Source organism: Parasteatoda tepidariorum, chromosome 10 (genome assembly GCF_982258835.1).
Source record: "Parasteatoda tepidariorum strain Cologne lab strain chromosome 10, Ptep-v5.0, whole genome shotgun sequence".
NCBI lineage: Eukaryota > Metazoa > Arthropoda > Arachnida > Araneae > Theridiidae > Parasteatoda > Parasteatoda tepidariorum.
Window position 1 is genome coordinate 49,227,980 of NC_141764.1, and position 19,989 is coordinate 49,247,968.

The 19,989-nt window shown below is 30.6% G+C and overlaps 1 protein-coding gene across 2 annotated transcripts; it reads right to left on the reverse strand.

The window, feature by feature from the left end:
• Window positions 1-5,219: 5,219 nt before the first annotated feature.
• Window positions 5,220-18,763, reverse strand: LOC107450831 (uncharacterized). Of its 2 annotated transcripts, none has more exons than XM_016066781.5 (7): window positions 18,636-18,763; window positions 17,533-17,671; window positions 15,820-15,968; window positions 13,009-13,185; window positions 11,794-11,915; window positions 9,202-9,338; window positions 5,220-8,804 (listed from the first exon to the last, which is right to left on the reverse strand). In XM_016066781.5, the coding sequence occupies exons 2-7, from the start codon at window positions 17,660-17,662 to the stop codon at window positions 8,644-8,646; spliced, it is 876 nt and encodes a 291-aa protein (XP_015922267.2). In that variant the 5' UTR covers window positions 17,663-17,671; window positions 18,636-18,763; the 3' UTR covers window positions 5,220-8,643. The 2 variants fall into 2 exon arrangements, with proteins under 2 accessions (XP_015922267.2, XP_015922346.2); XM_016066860.5 differs by lacking the exon at window positions 18,636-18,763 and adding an exon at window positions 18,513-18,630 and having other exon boundaries at window positions 6,555-8,804.
• Between the last annotated feature and the right edge of the window lie 1,226 nt (window positions 18,764-19,989).

Genomic DNA, 19,989 nt, shown 5'->3' on the forward strand with positions numbered 1-19,989 from the left:
TTTGAAGCAAGAGCTGATCCATTTGCGAGGCTTTTACAGCTGAGTTTCTTGGAAATCACATGCACTTTTGATGAGTTTATTTAAGTTTCATGTGCTTTCCATGTTGAAATGAAAACAGTAAGAGAATTACACCTTTAGATCACTAGCTTAAACTCATATACAAACATATACATATACATATACTCATATTACAAATCGTGCGTAGTGGAAATATGCCAATACCAGTAAGCTTGTTTGGTGTAAGCAAGTCCAATTTAAGGCAGAGATTGCGTTTCCTGTTTTACAGTGGAGCCATCTGCTGCCAAGAATACGTCTTCAGCCACTAGCACACATGTCACAGCCCGCTTTAAAAGGTGGACACATTCGTACATCCACAGATCGTAATTTTGACCTGAACCATAGAACGATAAATCTCTGTAGCGTATCTACCACTACAAAATTACAACTACAATTCACTAGTATATAAGACATGTTAACTCGACTCTATGTCGGGGTACCTTTTCATAGATGACGGTTGACATGGACGTTAACTGCTCTCCCCACATTGGTGACCCGGACGTGATGTGAACACGCCTACCTTGGCAAAAAAACGCCCACTTTGATCTGGATACGCCTACATCGGCAGTAACGCCTACTTCGTTGGATGGTCCACATTGAAAAGTTGACTTGCTACTTGTGACTGCATCATTAACCACCTCCTCACGCAGTTGCTACTCAGTCTCATCTCGATCACACACAACGTCGGCTTGCATACTTGTGATTACTCGACTGCTAACGGCAACAGAGGAGCGACTACGACCGTGAAGTTAATACACCTCTCACATTCAGCACTCAAAAAATACGGTGATCTTAATACAGCCACTCCCGGCTTTGCATAAAACAGCAATGAATCAACTAGTGGCATCCATTCATCGAATTCTATCATAGCTATAATTCTGGTGGAGGAGTACTTTAGCGTATCTACCACTACAAAATTACAACTACAATTCACTAGTATATAAGACATGTTAACTCGACTCTATGTCGGGGTACCTTTTCATAGATGACGGTTGACATGGACGTTAACTGCTCTCCCCACATCTCCAATACAGCTTCCCCAGAGGTATTGACTTGTTATATGGGAACTTTGGGGACTTCGAGCTACGACAGATTTAGCGTACACCAGTCACCATTTACTAAGAAAGGAGTCTTCGGCGGGAGGAGATCGAACTCATGACCTCTTGGACATGAGCTCATCGCCGTAAAAACTGGGCTATCCCACCCCCAAATATCATTTTAATGTTAATGTAGTACATATTAACAGGTCCGGAGAAATAGGGAAACACTTACTTCTAAAAAGAAAAGGAACAGAATGCAATTTTAAATATCTTTGACTTTAACTTTAAGTAGTAGTCGTACTTTTTACGTCACGCTAGAGCTATACAATGGGCTGCTGGCGGTAGTCTTGAAAACATCCCTGGGAATGATACAAAGGAATACCATAACAATTTGAATCCTCTGCAGACGGGATGGCTTCCTCACTTCAGTAGTCCTATGATCTGCACGTGAATTAGAGCACTTTATGATGGAACAGTTTAATGACAATACCACGCACTCTCGGTCCCTTTGTAGCCTGGTCAAAGAGGTCACGCACCTGCTCACTGACAGCTGCTATAGTGATGCTTGAAGTTTTACTGGGAACTGGGGCTCTACGATCAGTCTACTAGATAGGAGACTTTAAATTCAAAGTTGTAACACTAGAATTCTTGGTTTCGAGCTTCACAACTGCAAGGGCCCTGTCTCGTCTTAACGATAATTTTTTTTATATGTGACAATATTTCCATCAATTTGCTTTTACTTTTAATCCACAATTCTAGAATTCGAATATGCTACCTAGCGAGCGCTGAATACAGTAACCTTCCTAAATGTGATTCCAGCCATCTATCATCGTCCTATATAATGCGTAAATTCTCATCGAAAAAATTGTTGTTCTTACTTGACATCTTCCATATTCGCGAAGAGACAAAAATTACGCATTTTGTTCATCAGTTTGCAGAGCCTCGTAGACCATTCTAGTCGCGGATAATTACTGCAAGACTTCTGTTTGCAAACGAAAAAAGGAGGAACTTTCTCGCTCATCTCACCTTTTTCCTAAGTGTTACCCTGGCTTTAGGGGTCCCGCAGTGGACTGATCGTTAAGACACGGTTCCCAGCAGATCACCGAAGTCAAGCATCACTGGCTGCGGTCAGTGTGCGGGTGGGTGACCACTTGGATCAGTCTGCGTAGGGACCGAGGGTGTGCGGTATTGGTCCTCGTTAAACTGTGCTACCGTAAAGTGCTCGACTTCGCGTGCAGGTCGTCGGGCTACCGAAGCGGGGGTGCCATCCCCTCCGCAGAGGATCAAAATTGTGATGGCATGTCTTCGGATCATCCTCCGGGATGTTTCCCAGACCGTCGCCAATAGCCCATTGTGCAGCTCTAGTGCGACGTAAATTAACAACAACAACAACAACTGGCTTTAGGGGCCTCCCTGGCCGAGCGGTATCGCCGGTCCAAACGCTCTGTTAAGCGTGGAGGTAGCGGGTTCGAATCCCGCCGTAACCCTGGATGTATTCTTTGTGATGTCTTTCTCTGAATTGTTCTATCTGTATTTTCTACTTGACAATGACTTATAAGCCTATATTGAGCACACAAGTCAGCAAATGTATGTAATTTCAATAAAACTACCCTGGCTTTATTTTTATTTTTTTTACACTCTTGATCTTTATACTTTAAGTTATATTGATAGTGCCTCCACGACCACAATCTCAACAAAATGAACTTATGTGAATGAATTCTTGTAATGAAATCGGCTTTTATCAAAACAGCACGCCATTCACGAGAAATTTAAACCAAAGAAGCAGTGGTTGAAACAAACCACCTGAGAGAAAATTAAAAACCCCAGATTTCTATTAATGGAATAAGACTGTCTGGTCACTTTATCTTTCAAATGATTTTGAAAATAAGAATTTTTTTAATACTTTAGAATCCTCAAAAATAGAGCTTTAAAATTTATGAATTCCAAAACTAATTCGTCCCGCAGTGGACTGATCGTTAAGACGCGGTTCCCAGCAGATCACCGAAGTCAAGCATCACTGGCTACAGTCAGTGTGCGGGTGGGTGACCACTTCGATCAGTCTGCGTAGGGACCGAGGGTGTGTGGTATTGGTCCTCGTTAAACTGTTCTACCGTAAAGTGCTCAACTTCGCATGCAGGTCGTTGGGCTACCGAAACGGGGGTGCCATCCCCTTTGCAGAGGATCAAAATTGTGATGGCATATCTTTGGATCATCCTCAGGGAGGTTTCCCAGACCGTAACTACCCCCGTCCTAGACCAAAGTAAATGAACAACAACATCCAAAACCAATTCGAAATTTAAAAAATGGCCAAGACTCGAGTCATTAGTGTATGTATTTACAAAAAAATTATAAATTTTACTATGATTAGCAGTGGTGCAGCTTATTTTAAATTTGTTTCACCATATTTTTTACATAAGATGTGGAACGTTTTTCATACAGTCTCAATATTAAAAAAATCTGCTCTTGTCATTACTATTACAGAAAATTTTCGCCGAGATCTCTTCTCCTCTCGTAACTCAAAAACTAAGAAGAAATAACATGTAATTTTACATATTTCTAGAAAATGTTTAAAAGGAATATTCTGATATCAAATACCAACGCTCTCTCTCTTTTTATAATAGTTAATTTTGCTTCAAAATAAGGGATTTTTTTCGACGCTTATTAGTTCAGCGGAAACTATTAGGATTTATTTCCCGCAATCGCATACTCTTTTAATTAAAAATAAGCAAGAGGTTTTGGACATCAGACGCTTTGATGTAAAGGAAAAATTGACGCTTTAATTGATTTGGAAGGAAATATTTTTCAATTTAAATCTTCACCGTTTGAAGTTTTATAAACATAAATGTTATTTTAATTTACTTTTCTTTCATAGGAAATTTTATAATTTAATCGTACATATTGCAAGGCAAAAATCAAAATACATTTAACTCTTAAAGTTCTTCGATTTGAATTTTTCTTTTGAACTTTTGTAATTTTAAATTTTATTTTCATCTAAAATGCATCGATAAATTTAAACTTATGGATAAATTATTTATAATTTTAAAGAATAAATAAATGGTATTGAAGTCGCGATTACACTTTCTCGATTTGAGTATCCTATTTTGCTTTCTAAACATGCGTGTATAATATTTTTATTTTGAATTTTTTAACTTATGAATATCATTATAAGCGAAGGACAGGTGAAATGAGCGGACAAGCGATCTGAAAAGAACTGTGTAAGCAGTTCAGAAGGTCGATGAATGACAACGCAACCACTAAGATAACTAAATTTAGAAAATTGTTTGAATTTTAACCCCTAGTAACTTAACATATTTAACATGTCTTTCAAGCATCCAATAATTAGGGTAGTAGCCTTTAAGTTTAGTTACGCGACGGCTGGACAGCTTAAATGATACACAAATAAAGAACAGGGTCACAGAACCTAAGGCATTTGGCCAAACAGTGGCCTGTGGTGCTTTTTGGCTTGGTTTATGAAACATTTATTAGGAATCAATGAAAAGTAAAGTAAATTTGATTTTATTGTCCTGTTTTTTTGTTTATTATCTGGTTGCATGCCTGAACTTGAATAATAAAGCATTTAACTTGAAATGTAATCATTTTAATTTGCAAGTTTTATTTATGACTATTGTTTCAGTGTTTCCCTACAGATTTGTACAAATAAAAAAATTAGAAGACATTTTCAAAATTGAAAAAAAATTATGAAATAAAAAATCCAATTAACTATCACATTACTCTGATATTGCATTAGAAACTCCAGTCATGTTTACTCAATGAAAGTAAAAGTTAACTTTTGAAAATGAATTTTCTCCTTCATATACCTACATATCTGGCATAAAAAAATTGTTTTGTAATCTTGATTTATTTACATTCAATACTTCTATTTCCTTATGTTTAATTTTCATCTTTTCATAGTAGAAGTAATAAATGAGTGAGCCATGCACGTTATTATCAAATAAGAGCTACACAACTCCAACAATTTATAGCTTTACCTTACTTACGCTAGTACCTGACATGCTATTTTCAAGATTTCATGGCTCCAAAACAGGTTTGTATCAAGAGTATAATCATAAAACCTACAGGAAATATAAATTCAACTAGTCATTCATTATACAAGGCAAGAGATCAATGCAACTATAGGAATCCTTTATTAAATTTGTACTTTAACAGATTTAGTGCATTTAGGAAAATATATACAGGCATAAATGTAACATACCAAAGATAACTTGACGTAAATTTGTAAGCTAAACAATATAAGTATAATTATGTTATATAGCACTATCACAAAAATTTGAAAAAATGTTTTAAGTCGTAAAATTTAATAGCATTTAATTATGAAATTTAAAATAGTTAAGTTTTTTTTTCACAAATGGAGCCTAATCAAACCAGAACTGTCTATGATAATGGATCAAAGGAAACACATCAAATTTTATAAGATTGCAAAAAAAAAAAAAAAAAAAAAATGTCACTGCTGCTTGACTTTATATAAATAGGCTATTTTCAAAATAGTGAACATAATATAATCAGACAATATAACCATAAAACATTAAAGCATTTCTTTAAATAATAAATTAAGGTATCCAAATAGGTAAAATCGGCAATTTTGGTGAATTTTTTGTTGTTGCTATATTTGAACTTTTGTTCTGAGCTTTCTAAATCTCTTTAAAATTTTTGTTCCTTGATTTTTAGAATCAGAGTTATAGTTGTTTTTTCACATGCTGATAGTTAAAAGAGAATAGCAGTTTTAAATGTATTTTTAGAAAAAATGTTTATTTTGAGGAAATCACTTTATTCCAACACACATTACGAAAAGATTATAATAGATATTAATTCTTCTAAGCTTTGCATGAAAAGTTTGAATACTGTTAGCTATGTTTTGAACAAAAAGCTAGAGCCTAAGTGTGAATTTATTATTTTTAACATGCTTTACATAAAAATGATTAAAATTTTTCTGTAAAAAAATAAATATTGAAGAATATATATTTAGTTTTAAAATTTTTAAAAGATAGACAACATAGGTAACTTTTGAAGGTAAAACAACTTTTCAAAACATAGGTAACCACATAATCGAACTCGAAAATTGCTTTGATACTTATGCATTATAATTTGTTGTAGAACTGTTAGCATGGCCTAAAAAATTTGTAGTTTTTATGCTCAAATTTGATTAGATTGAAAAAAATATTTTACAAATTCTTAAAGTCTACTTAATTTAGAATTTCAGGTGTTCTGTTTACTGAAACTAAAAATTACATTTAAGTTTGTTTTTATTTAAAGAAAATTGTGCTGAAACCAGTTGGATACTTAAAAATAAAGGTGATAATATATTAAAAAATCATTTGGAGAAAGAAACTGATGGCAGGAAATATTTTAACAGAAGAGTTCATAAAAAAAAACAGATTTTCAGGTTTAAAACAGCAATTATATAACTCTAATTAATAGAATGTTATCAACAACAATACATTAGGTATTAATTTTTTTATTGCATGCCTATTTATGTGCATAAAAACTTATATACTTGACAACACAACTATTTTTTTCTTCTTATGTAAGCCACATATTTTATACATCAACACATCTTTAAACATTTTCGTCACATAAAAAAATCAATGGAAGAAAGTACAGCCGACCCTCAATCCAAAAACCCCAGGTTTTCGTAGGAAAACAAACACTAAGGTCATTATATGGTGAATATGCAAAAGTACCATGAATATTTACTCATAAATTTAAAAATATAACATTAATTTAAACAAAACAATGCTATTATTTAATAAAAATCAAAAAACTAATAAAGTGATTGATAATTAATTATGCAACTTGCCTTTTTTTAAGATATTAATATAGAAAATTTTAGTAACATCTGTTGACAACAATGAAATAAGCATTTTAAACACATATTTCAAAAATGAAAAATGTTAAAACAAAACACTATTTACAACTTTTAGATATTTATTTCATACAATACAAATAATCCATTGCGGTATAACTATGTCAACTAAATTAAAAGTGGAAATCTAAATATTGCATAGTGAAACCTTTCCTGAGCGACCACTCTGTTCTACAGTAAAATGGTTGTTAAAGGAGGTTGGTCATTCTTAGGGGTTGCCTCTATTGACTTAAATGTAATCAAAAATACATGATTTTTCACAATCGACTTTAATTTTATTCACTGTCATTTTCTTAGAGCGGAAGTACCACTCAGGTTGGCTTCATGAAAACCGAATCGATGAATAATACTTAAAGTCAATAAATGCGAGCCCTAATTACGTGTAAAAACAAATTTACCAATTATGAATGATAGAACTATTTTAAATAAATAAACAATTATGTTTGTGGGGTCTAAATTTGCATCTAATTTTATATCATAAAAATTAGTAAACTTTAAAAATGAGAAGAGGTTTGTTTGCTTGAGATGCTTAGTCTTTTCAAAAATAACTTTCCCCCCCATTTAACTTTCAACTCTAAAAATTATCATTGACAGCATCGTCTATAATGCACTCTGAATGCAACATGAGGTTGTCGATCTCTCTCAAATCTTCAAAAAGAGCTCTCCAAATAAGAGCCAGTCACAAATATTTTTAATATATTCAGTTTACTTATTTGTTTTGCGAAATATTTTTCTGTATTTCCTTATTTGACCTTTTTTGCATTTGATGAGGAGGTTTTGATGGTCTCTCCTAAAAGTTTTCTTCGACACAAAGTTTATGGAAAAAATTCCGTGCCTGCAAAAAGTAAACAGAGTAGAGGTTGTCTTTCCTGGAGGTTTTACTGTATAATGAAAATGGATTGTAAAAATAATATTTCCAAATACACTTTTGATTACAATATAGGTATACAATACAATATGTGGTATAGTATAAAAATATTGATTATACATACAGTATGTAAAAAGAATAACACAGTAAAAAAATAGTTTGATAAATGGTTTGAATATTAAGTGCTTTGAAAAAAGAAAGCCCTTTTTAAACCGATGTGACAAGTTACTTCTTAAAATAATCTCGGAATAACCTTTTTTATACCATAATATGTATTATAGTATAAAAATATTGCTTATACATACAGCATGTAAAAAATAATACTATATGTAACCAAGAAAAAAAAACTCTAGATGGCTCGGATATTATGTGTTATATGAAAAATATTTTTAAACTAATATGATAGAAGTTACTTACAAAACTATAAAAAATACAATTTCTGTTCCATTTATAACCACATGATTAAAAGACTTTTATGTTTTTACAGTAAATCTTTGCAATTTATATATAATTTTATAATTTGTATGCCTCAATTCACATTTATTGGTCTTGTTAAATTTTTTTGATTATCTACATATTTTAACTATTTCACATGAAAAACTAGGAAAAGTTATTTAAGATTGTAGTCTTTCATTCTCCGTAAATCTGCAGAGCAAGCAACAGAAGCCTTGTCAAAAAACATGCATGATTATTAACAGTAAATCACTAAGACTTACACATCACCAACACCAAATAATAAAAGAAAAAAAACTAATGTGCAGTTATATTCTATACATTAGTCCATGATAAACACTATATTAAGAATCACTCTTTATTAAGACTTTTGGTCTGGAAAATATTTTGATTCCTTCTTCCGCTTTTGCAAGTTGTCGTTCCAATTCTTCTTTTTGATTTCTTAAGCGCATAGTGTCATTTCTAACAGGAAGTGCTGCTAAAATCCTAATCAATTCTTCTTGATCTAAATAAAAACAAAAATGATTCAATTCACACAAATCAAATTTCAAGTCAAGAGTGTAAATTTACTTTTGATCCACAGATATAGATTTTGCTTAAATTCTATTATACATTTAAAAACAAATGTCAAAAACAGACATTTTAGGAACATGATAACTGGATGGAATTACAATTACATAATAATAAATGTAAATAGTAATTTACTTTAAAAATCATAAGAATAAACAGAATATTATTATTTTTTCCGAAACTGTAATGTTTTAACTCTTTCATCATCAGGCCAAAGAGTGTAACCAGTAGGAATGGAAGAATCCTCTAATATTTTTCTATCATCTTTCTTTTTCAATTATAAGAATCAATTCAAAAATCACAAGAATAAATATAATATTTGTAATATTTACTTTTTCTCAGCAACTCTAATGTCTCAACTCTTTCATCATCAGGCAAAAGAGTGTAACCAGTAGGTATAGAAGAATCCTCTAATATTTTTTGCTGCCTTTCTCTCTCAATTTCCCATTCTTTTTTTCTTTTAGTCAAACTATAAAATATTTCTCAGATATAATAAATTTAATAATCATAATAAAAAATAGAGTATGTAAATTAAATTATAAAAAATGACAGACAGAACTTGCAGCAATAATTGCCTTTTTTATAAGTTTAAAAGGTTCTAGAGTGATTTCTATGAAATAGACAACAAACAAATATTTGACAACTTGTTGATATATAAAGTATCATGTCATTAAATAGTTAAAGTAAGTTATTAAATTTTGTTAGTGTAGGTTATTATTCTAAGTTATTATTTGTATCATCAGAAAGATAAAATTGATTGACAAATAAATTAATATAATACATACTTCCAGCCGTTTATAATTATATTAGATTTATAAAATATAGTATATCGATTGCTACTATCCCTACGAAAGTAATCACTGAACTAATTATGATCAATACAATAATTTAGTCTACTGAAAGGATTCTTGATACTTCCATTGAAGTTCATATTTCTTAAAGAATGTTATAACACACAAGAATTGCTTTAGGTTGAAACTTTCTGATTACACATAATACGCAAAAAGAAATCTGGATCCATTAACAGATCCTTTATAAAGTAGTAGGTCTTTTCATAAATTAATTTACCTTTAAAACGAACCTCTTTACAAAATATTTTTTCTCGAAAACACACCTTTTACATTATATTTAATTTTAAAAATAAAACTTTCAAATGATAGATCTTTAAAAAAACAGAGTTGACAATGTCTTTAGTTCATAATTTTATAATTACAATTTCTTCAAAATCATAATTTTTATGATTTTTTTCTACAAAAAATGGCCTTATTTTATTATCTTCACATGACGATTTTTGATTCAGAAAATTGCGAGATGGTGTAGATTTTTTACAATAGTAGGACCTTTCATAGTAGTCAAGATTGACATATATTAACACTTACCCACATGAAATTATTTCTACCGTCATTGACCTTACATGAGCGTTTTTTTATAATTATTATTTATTTGTAATAAACAAATTGACAATATTTTTATTTAGCCATTGACAATTAACTGTGAAATTATGAATTTTCACCATGCAGACAGATATATGCTAAGCATAATTGTTTTTGCTATCGCTAATGCACAGAAAAACTACATTCCTGTTTTTCATAATAAATATGTTAAAATTAGCTTTTTAAATGCTGTAAAGTAATCTATAAACCAAACAGTTTTTTGATATGCTTAAATTTAAAATAAAAATAAGAACAAGCAGTGGTCCAAAAATATTACACTGTTCTATAGTTAACTAAACTACCCTCTGGCAAATGTAGTTAACTACAACCACAACTTTTTTTAAAATAAATTAGTGACTACTAACTACTTTTGAAATGTAGTCACTACATCAATACTTTCAGGAGACAAATTAAGACTGAAAAACTTAATTTACCATGAAGTTCAAATTGGTTTTGAAAAATAACTTAAGGAATTATAAAGGTAAGAAATGCTACAAAATTATCAAATACTTGCAATTTTTTTAAGTGTTTAATGGTCTTTTATTTCCTCTAAGAAATAAAGTACATCAAAAATTGCATAGCAAGGATCTTCTCCATTTTGAATAACATGCACACATCCATTTAATGTTTGATGAGCGTACAATCACATTTGAAGGTGTGGTGCAACCACTACTATAAATATTGAATACCAATTCACTAGTATATAAGGCATGTTAACTTGATTCTATCATGAGATACCTTTTGGCAGATGAAGGTTGGCATAGTCTAAGATAAAATCCCTCTCAAAGGTATGACAATTCTAAATAGAGACTGGTGATTTTGTAAGTGATGGACAAAATTTACAAGCAACTAAAAATTTTTCATTTTTATATTTTTAGATGACTTTAAAATAACAATTATACGCTGGACAGGACATTTTAACACTCTCATCCTTTCAAGTAGCTTTTGAGTACTTATAAAAACAAAAGCTACTGTCATGAAGAAATCAAATTATACATGTGATTTCGATTACATGATTTTCCAAAAAACAATAAAAAAACAACTGCTGTCAATTTCATGAAAAAAATGCTGCTTTCAAGCATCTGATGTAATTCTTACAAATACTCAATCAGAGAGGGATTATCATCACATCAATTAAAAGACCCACATAATATTTGCAGCAATCAGCTTAGAAACATTAAAGTATTTGAACATTATTTCTTTACTTAATTGATGAAGAAAGTAGATGCCAGGAATCATTATAAATTACTATAATTTTTTGGTATCATATTACTTAGTACAAAAAAATAGACTACAAAAAAATAGTGACTAGACTAGTTCTGCTAATTAAACGTACTACTTCCAATCACTGAGAACAGTATATCCTGAATAAATAAACTCTGTTAATGGTTTAGAAATTAAAAAAATCTTCTATAATTTTTTAAACGAAAATCGAAAGACAATATATTGTTCGCATACATCTGTAACATTAAAGAATACTAGATATCTTACTATTGTGGAATTTGGCCCATTTGGTGTCGCACTTTAGGCTTTAGCTCTGATTCTTTTGAAGTATTAGAAAAACTGATTGGTTTACGAGTGCCCCAAAGATTGCTTTCTCTGCTTTTTATTATCTATAATAAAAAGAGGTATTTAGAAAACAAATCAACAAAACAAATATTTTCCTTGCATTTATTAATTTTTGAAAATTTAAACAGCCTCTGAACACATGTAGTGACTCTAAAAGTAAGAAATACTTGGTAAACAGTTTTAATGATTTAAATCATCAAATAACTCTTGCAAAAAATCTTTCACCTTTTACTAACTATACTAGATTCTAAGCAAATCATTATTCAACCAACAATTTTTGGTTTTAAACAAGCTTAAAAAATTTCAGTAGCCTGAGGATTTTTATGTATTTAATTAAAACTAATCAAAAAATCTTCAGGCCAAATGTTTTTTTTTTTTTTTTTTTTTTAATATTATTTCTTTTTTAATGTGACTAAAGAGAAATAATTTTCACTACAGTTCACTCATAAATTCAAAGAAGACCTTCTTACGCCAAATGAAATATTCTTTATAGTTGTTTTATAGTTTGTGTGTCTTAGGCAAATTATTTTTATTTGGCAATTTTGCTTTCACAGAAATTAAAGAAAAATTGTTTTCATCACATTTTACCCATAAATTCAAAGACCTTTCTACCCCAAATGAAATATTCTTTATAGTTGTTTTATAATTTGTATGTTTTAGGCAAATGTTCTATTTATTTACAGTTTGGCTTTCATTGATAGTAAAGAAAAGTCATTTTTACCACACTTTTCCCATAAATGTAAAAAGCGACCTTTCAATCCCAAAATAGAATATTCCTCAAAGTTGCTTTATAATTAGCGTTTTTAGGCAAATGTCTCTTATTTGCAATTTGGCTCGCAATGGGATTCAAAAAACAAACCCATTTTCACAATAGTACTATTTTTTTTTCAGTTCAAAAAGTGCACCCATAAATTAAAAGACTTAAATCAAATTTGCTTTTATTCTGACTGATTTTAAAGCGATAAAATTTTATAAATACTGCAGACTTGTAACAAATTTATGCCAGATTTTTTGGAAATTAAGTTTTGGTCTGTAATAAAGTGATGAGGATATTGAACACAGATTTAACAATTGCATAAATTTCTTTTATATAAGCATAGTTAAATCAAGATAACAATTTAAGAAAATCTTACTAACCCTTTCACTTTCCTCTATTTGATTTAAACGAGGAAGAGATTTGGATGTCTGAAGTTTTCCATGAATTTCAGACTTTGAACTCAAACATGGAGAGCTAGGGGGATTTCTTCTAAATGGTCCAGCTGTTTTAGGAGGGACAACATTTCTATAGGTCATGTTTTCTTTTATTGATGGATCCTGTATAATAGAGTTACATATAGTATTATGACAAAGTATTACAAAAAACGTTGGAAGTAAAACAAAAAATTTAAATATCCAAATTTTTATTTTTTGGTGTCTGTACTAAATAAAAAACTAATATTATTTGCATTTACAAAGTTATAATTGACATAGGGAATAACAAGATTTCAGAATATAATATCAACACAAATTTAGAATAATGCAAAATATGCAACCAAAAAGTTAAGAGACTGATGATTTAATAACTAATACTTTTTTTGCAACATAACACGCAATTGTCGTGTAAAATAGTTCATGTAGCTTACGATGCACTTCTAACCACAATAAAAAAATCTGTCCTTGAGACTGATTTAAGTCCTTAAAAAAATAAAAAAGAAGAAAAAACACTTTGTTTGTAAATCTCTGAGTTCTGACAGCACAAATCTGATGCAGACACGCAAGATTCAAATACAAAAATCTCCTGCAGACCAGTAAATGACCATGAGGATGCTCCACATAGAAAATCCTAATATTTCACAGAAAATTTCCAAAGCATTAAATAAAAAAAAAATTCTTTTCCATTTTGAAGAAATTAGTTCATATTATAGAGTGATAATATGCTTTTTATTACATAGATAAAAATAACATGTATTAAGTTAGAATGAACATATAGATATGTAATTTTTTTTTATCACAAATAATGATCAGAACATAAATAACTTAAACCTATTAAAGCTTTCAGTTAATTTTATTTTTAAATCAATTCACATTATGTGATTTAAAAATAATTATGATACAAACTTGCCATTGTAAGCATTGATTTGGCGATTTGGATAGGTATTAAACTATTACTTTGTAACCGCAATATTAACACACCTTGCCTAATCCGAAAACTGGCAGATCAAACTTTCAAGTTCTTAAACCATCTCTAAAACTGAATATTGACAGAACAGAACTCTAAAATCTAGAACTGATCTTTTCATAGAAAAAGATACTATAGATCAGAGTAAAGTTTAAAAAAACCTAACCATGGTGAGTTTTATTGGGCTTTCTCAGGTTTTATTGGGTTACGATATTACCTAGTTTAATTCTTTTTAGGTTTAAATGTTAACTTTTAATTCAAAAGAGAACAGTTTTATTAAAAAGAAAACTTTCATAGGAAAATAATTAAATAATGAATTTAAAAAAATAGCTTTAATTTTAATGCAGCGCCATCTTTTTACGCTGATATTGATAAAAGGCTCCTAAATTAATTCTAATTTGACTAGAAATAAAAGCATAATATTGGGGTCAGAGAAATAAGCTGTTTTCTGTTTTATTTATTTGTGTTGTTGTTTTATTTATAAATATTAAGATATAATTTAACTATTTTTTGTTAAAATAAAGTAAGTTTTTGACAGACTAACTAACTACTAAACTATAGTTAATTTAACAATTTAGTTTCTTGAATTGCTTTTAAAACTATATTTAGAATTAATTCTGCTGCGAATTCAATAATTAATGTGAATAAAATAATTAATTAATCATGTAAACTTTTATTAAGTATAATTTATAATGCAAAATAAGTTAACATTAATTTTATATTATTCTGTATTTTATCATGGTTTAAAGTTACACATTTATCTAAATACACTATGTTTTGAAAGTAGGGTTATGCATATTTGTGTATTATGTAACAATTGATATAAGGGCAGATTTTGATTATGTTCATAAAAAAACCCCCAAAAAACACACATAGGTTTTTTTGGGGGGTTTGTCTGAGGGTCAAAAACTCTGGGTCAGAGGCAGCAGTTTAAGCTTACGACTCTCACAACAAATTCACCGAATAGATATAAATATATCATAAACTGCACTGAAATAAAAAATTTTGGCCAAAACTCTGGGTCAGAGGCAGCAGCTTAAGCTTACGACTCTCAGAACAAATTCACCAAATATATATAAATATATCATAAACTGCACTGAAAAAAATTTTTTTGGCAAAAACTCTGGGTCAGAGGCAGCAGCTTAAGCTTACGACTCTCAGAACAAATTCACCAAATAGATATAAATATATCATAAAGTGCACTGAAATAAAACATTTTGGCAAAAACTCTGGGTCAGAGGCAGCAGCTTAAGCTTACGACTCTCACAACAAATTCACCAAATAGATATAAATATATCATAAACTGCACTGAAATAAAAAATTTTGGCAAAAACCCTGGGTCAGAGGCAGCAGCTTAAGCTTACAACTCTCAGAACAAATTCACCAAATAGAAATAAATACATCATAAACTGCATTGAAATAAAAAAATTTATATCATGTATATCTATTGTAATTAGTTAACTTTTTGTCCCTCACGGTATTATGAGTATTATTACTATTATCTGAAATACTAATATTGGGTTCTTAAACTACAGAATCATAAGTTTGGGTGAGAGTTAAATCTTGAAAAATGTGAATTTATAAACCAAAGACCAAAACGCTCATACCATCAATTTTGTTTTGTTTATTTAAATGGTTTTTAAACTAAATAAATGCCTTTATAAATATGTATCTTACATAGAATGATTTTAGAAATTAAACTGGAAGAAATTAAACTAAAAAATTATTATTAACAAATAAATATTGTTAATATTAACTTCTAATTCTAAATCAAAAATCTAAATACTTACATCAAGAAAGTTTTTCTGTGCTTGATAATACCTATGAGGTACTCGAAGAGGTTCTAATGTCTGTTTTTCTTCTAATTTCTTCTTGGCACAAGCTTGAATCTCTTTCAACCGTTTAAGGTTTTCTTTCAAATAATTTTTTTGTGGAGGTTCTAAAAATGAGAAATCATGCTATAATTAAGGCAAACTTACAAAATAAATTCATTAATACCCAGGTATTTATAAATTTTGGGTATTTACTTACACTTATAAAAACTCTGGTATTTTACATCCATATCTGGGACTCATTCATATTACTTTCAAGCAGAATCTAAATATTTATCACATTTTTACTATTATTTTATTTTATAATTTAATTTTAAAACTATCGTTGAACAGCCAACCCAATTTTATGGGTTTATGACTACTAAAGTTCAACTTTGTAGCCTTGTAATTTTGAACCCAATCCAGAACACTGGGGAACTCCTGGATCAAATATTGGGAGAAATTTGCTTTTGTGGAGGACTTTTCGGGGGAACTAACCCGCATTTGCGTTACAGGGAGAGGAAGACCAAGAGAACTTTACATGGTTAGCATGACGGCAAGGGGACTCTAACCCGTGATCCGTCTACCTTTGAGGATATTTCATGCCAGCACTGTGGTCGGCGCAAGCCGGATGCGGAATTCACATTGACTGGGATTCGAACCCGGTTCGCCTCATTGGAAGGCGAATGCTCTATATCACCTGAGTCATCATGGCTCACATTTTCACTATTACAGCATTTTTTTAAAATTAGTCCCCAACAAAAAAAAACTTTTTTTAAAATAGTTTTTGCGACTCATGGAAAATAGTTGTGCATCCCAGCCTTATGACAATATACCACAGAAATTTGCTCCGTAAGTAGGTAAAGGAAGTATACGATAATTTACTTCATTCCGAGAAAAATTTCACTGTTTTGGATGCAATTTATTAAGTTGATCCTGCATGGAAAAATAATAAAAAGCAGCATGGATAAGAAATCATGGAAGGCAATTTTAATTGGATAAGTAAGAAAAAATGAAATTCCGACAGATGACAATGATAGTGCACAATTAATCTTAGAAGACTTGAGAAAGTTGATTCGTTCTAAAAGTATACAGATGAAGAAGTAGTGGAATAATGGATTGACAAAAATGAGATATTAGAATGTTGTGAAAGTTCAAGTGACAATGATATGGTGCTCCAGGTAATATGCTCAGAAGAAACAAGAAATTTTGAAGAATGTCCAGAAAGTCATGAAGAAAATGTTATATCTCATGAACAAAAATAATTCCCAGTGGTGCATTTGTATACACTGAGATGTTACTTAATTACATGGAGCAGGAAGATGAAAGCAGACCCACAAGAATAATGATGTGCAGAAAAGTTAGATAAAAAGTAAATGAAAAAATAAACTTCTAACAATTCATTCTTCCCCAAAACAGTGAGGTAAACTAACTTTAAAAAGGTATTTTTTCTGTTTTTTTTTTTCAACTGTACAAATTGTGAATCTAAGTAATATTAAAATTTCCAGTTAATTATTTTCTATTTATTGAATTTAACTAATAATGTTTTATTGCATAATAATTTTACATTTTCTATAACTTTTTCATCAAAATTTGCATAAATTGGATTATTTAGGATTTTGGCTTAGCTGAGGAAAAGCATTTCCAGACCATCCTGGTTAATCGAGATTCTTCTGTAATAGTTATGCTTACTTGGTTTTTCAACAGGCCCTCTAGCTTCTTTGTGAATTTCTTGTAGTAGTTTTGTCAGTGAGTCTGACTGGTTATGCCATTTTGGTACAGATCCAACTGTATGTGGTCGCTGGGGAAGTTCGTATTCCATGACAATATGCTAAATAAAAAAAAAAGCATTTTTAATTGTAATACAGAAAAAAAACTAAATAAAAAGAAAGATTTCCATGTTGAGAACTGCGACAAAATAATCACCGAATTTCGGTATCTTCCGGGCAACAGACCGAGGGATATTAATAATAAAAATAAAAAAAATGACAGAAGGTGACTAACTCGATAGGTATAACTCATAGCTACCTCTGGGCATTCCTCTACATGTTTCTTAAAAAAAATTTTAACTTTAAAATCCATTTGACGCCTTGGCGATTGTAGTTGGCCTGACAAATTACAATATGGAAATTATATAATAAAATAACAAGGAGTAGTTGCTTTAAAAATCTTATGTGTATATGTCTCTATATATTAGGAAAGGGGAAAATAGATGCGTTCATGTTTTATTACACCTAAAAATCGTACAATCAACAACCCAGGACATAAATAGATTCTAGACATGTGATATAAATACTTTTTCCCCTCTCAGTTGAACTCTGCTAAAAAATTTCTTTTCATCAGATTCAATAAGTAGTATGATTTCTTATTAAGTAACAAAACGATTAACAAAATACCTAAGTGAATAAAATAAAAAATGAAGAAGCAATAAATTAACTTAATATTCGAGCGAAATACTTTACACAAAAGATATTAAATGATATTTAAATAGATTATAATAAGTTTGAAGTAGCTATTTATGCATTTTGAATGGTAGTTATTTAAACTTTAGGTTTCTTTCAGCACGAAATAAATAAATTACGACAGATAAAATACTTAAAAAATTTAACACGAAAATTTAATAAATAAGACAATAAGTCAATTAAAATGTCAAAAGACTTGAAAATTATTACATTGCTTTCCGATTTTTTCAACACATTACAAGAATTACAATTATATCGATTAAAACTTAAGATTATTTAGAAAAATTAGTACTAATTTTCTGTAACTGTTTAAAAGGATAAAAAAAATCTTACTCAAAACATTATCGATTTTTCAATTTCACGGGAGACGGGCAAGTGGAACACAAAATAAACAGTATTGATTGATTGATTTTACTCATACAAATTTTATGAGCTTGCTTTTGTCTCTATAAATTTAAAAGAAGTAGTAGTAGTACTTTATTTACGTCGCACTAAAGCTGCACAATGGGCTATTGGTGACTGTCTGGGAAACATCTCTGAGGCAGATTCAATCACAATTTTGATCCTCTGCGAAGGAATGGTACTCCGCTCTGGTAGCCTTATGACTAGCGTAAAGTGCTGCAGTGATGCTTGACTTTGGCGATACACTGGGAACCGCGCCTTTACGATCGGACTACGGGACTTAAAAGTTTTATTTCAAATACACTTGATGCCTAATCACCCAAGTAGGTTAGTAAGGAACTAAAAAAAAATCAGGTGTGTAATATTATAATTTCATTTTTTTTTCTCAGTACAAAATGCTTTTCCACGCTCTATGGAGACATTGTGGGGAGCTCATGTCAACAATGAAATTGGCATTCATATGAATAAAACAAAATCAAGATGAACTGATATGACAGAAGTGAAAGGAATTTTGACATTATCATAATTAAGTTTGTGCCCAAGATTGTAGCAATGAGAGTACTTTTGAGAACAAACATATCTTCTGAGCTCTCTTAGTGGAAATTTTAAAGTGCGTGTGGTTTTCACAATGTAGCCAAAGTTGCTCTAGAGAGGCATTCTTCTTCAGTCTCGACCATCGCGGTTTTCCCTTTTTAATTTTCAACCTTTACTTTTCATTGGTAATGATACATTTTATCTTCAAATTATTTTTCGAACCCACTTTTTTTAAAATCAATATTCTAATCCACTATCTTTCTATCTGCATTCAAACCTGCTATAATTTGATCAATTTTTCTAAGCATGTATTCATAGACCAATACTTAAAACCACTATTTATTTATCGTAATTCAAAACCGCTTCAGATATTGGAACAATATCCGAAACTTCTTTTTAGATTAATGCGTGAACCCATTATCCTTCTATCTGTTTTTGAACTTCCTATAACTTGATCAGCTTTCAAAACCAGTCTCTTTTGATCAATACACGAACCCGCTATCATTTGAACAATTTTTCAGGTACTTTACTCACGTCGCACTGGAGCTGCACAATGGGCTATTGGCGACGGTCTGGGAAACATTCCTGAGGATGACCCGAAAACTTGACATCGCCATTTTGATCCTCTGTACACGGGATGACTCCCCTGCTTTGGAAGCCCAATGACCTGCTCGCGAAGTCAAACACTTTAGAGTTGAACAGTTTAACGAGGACCGATACTTCGTACGTAGAGACGTATTCTGATCAAAGT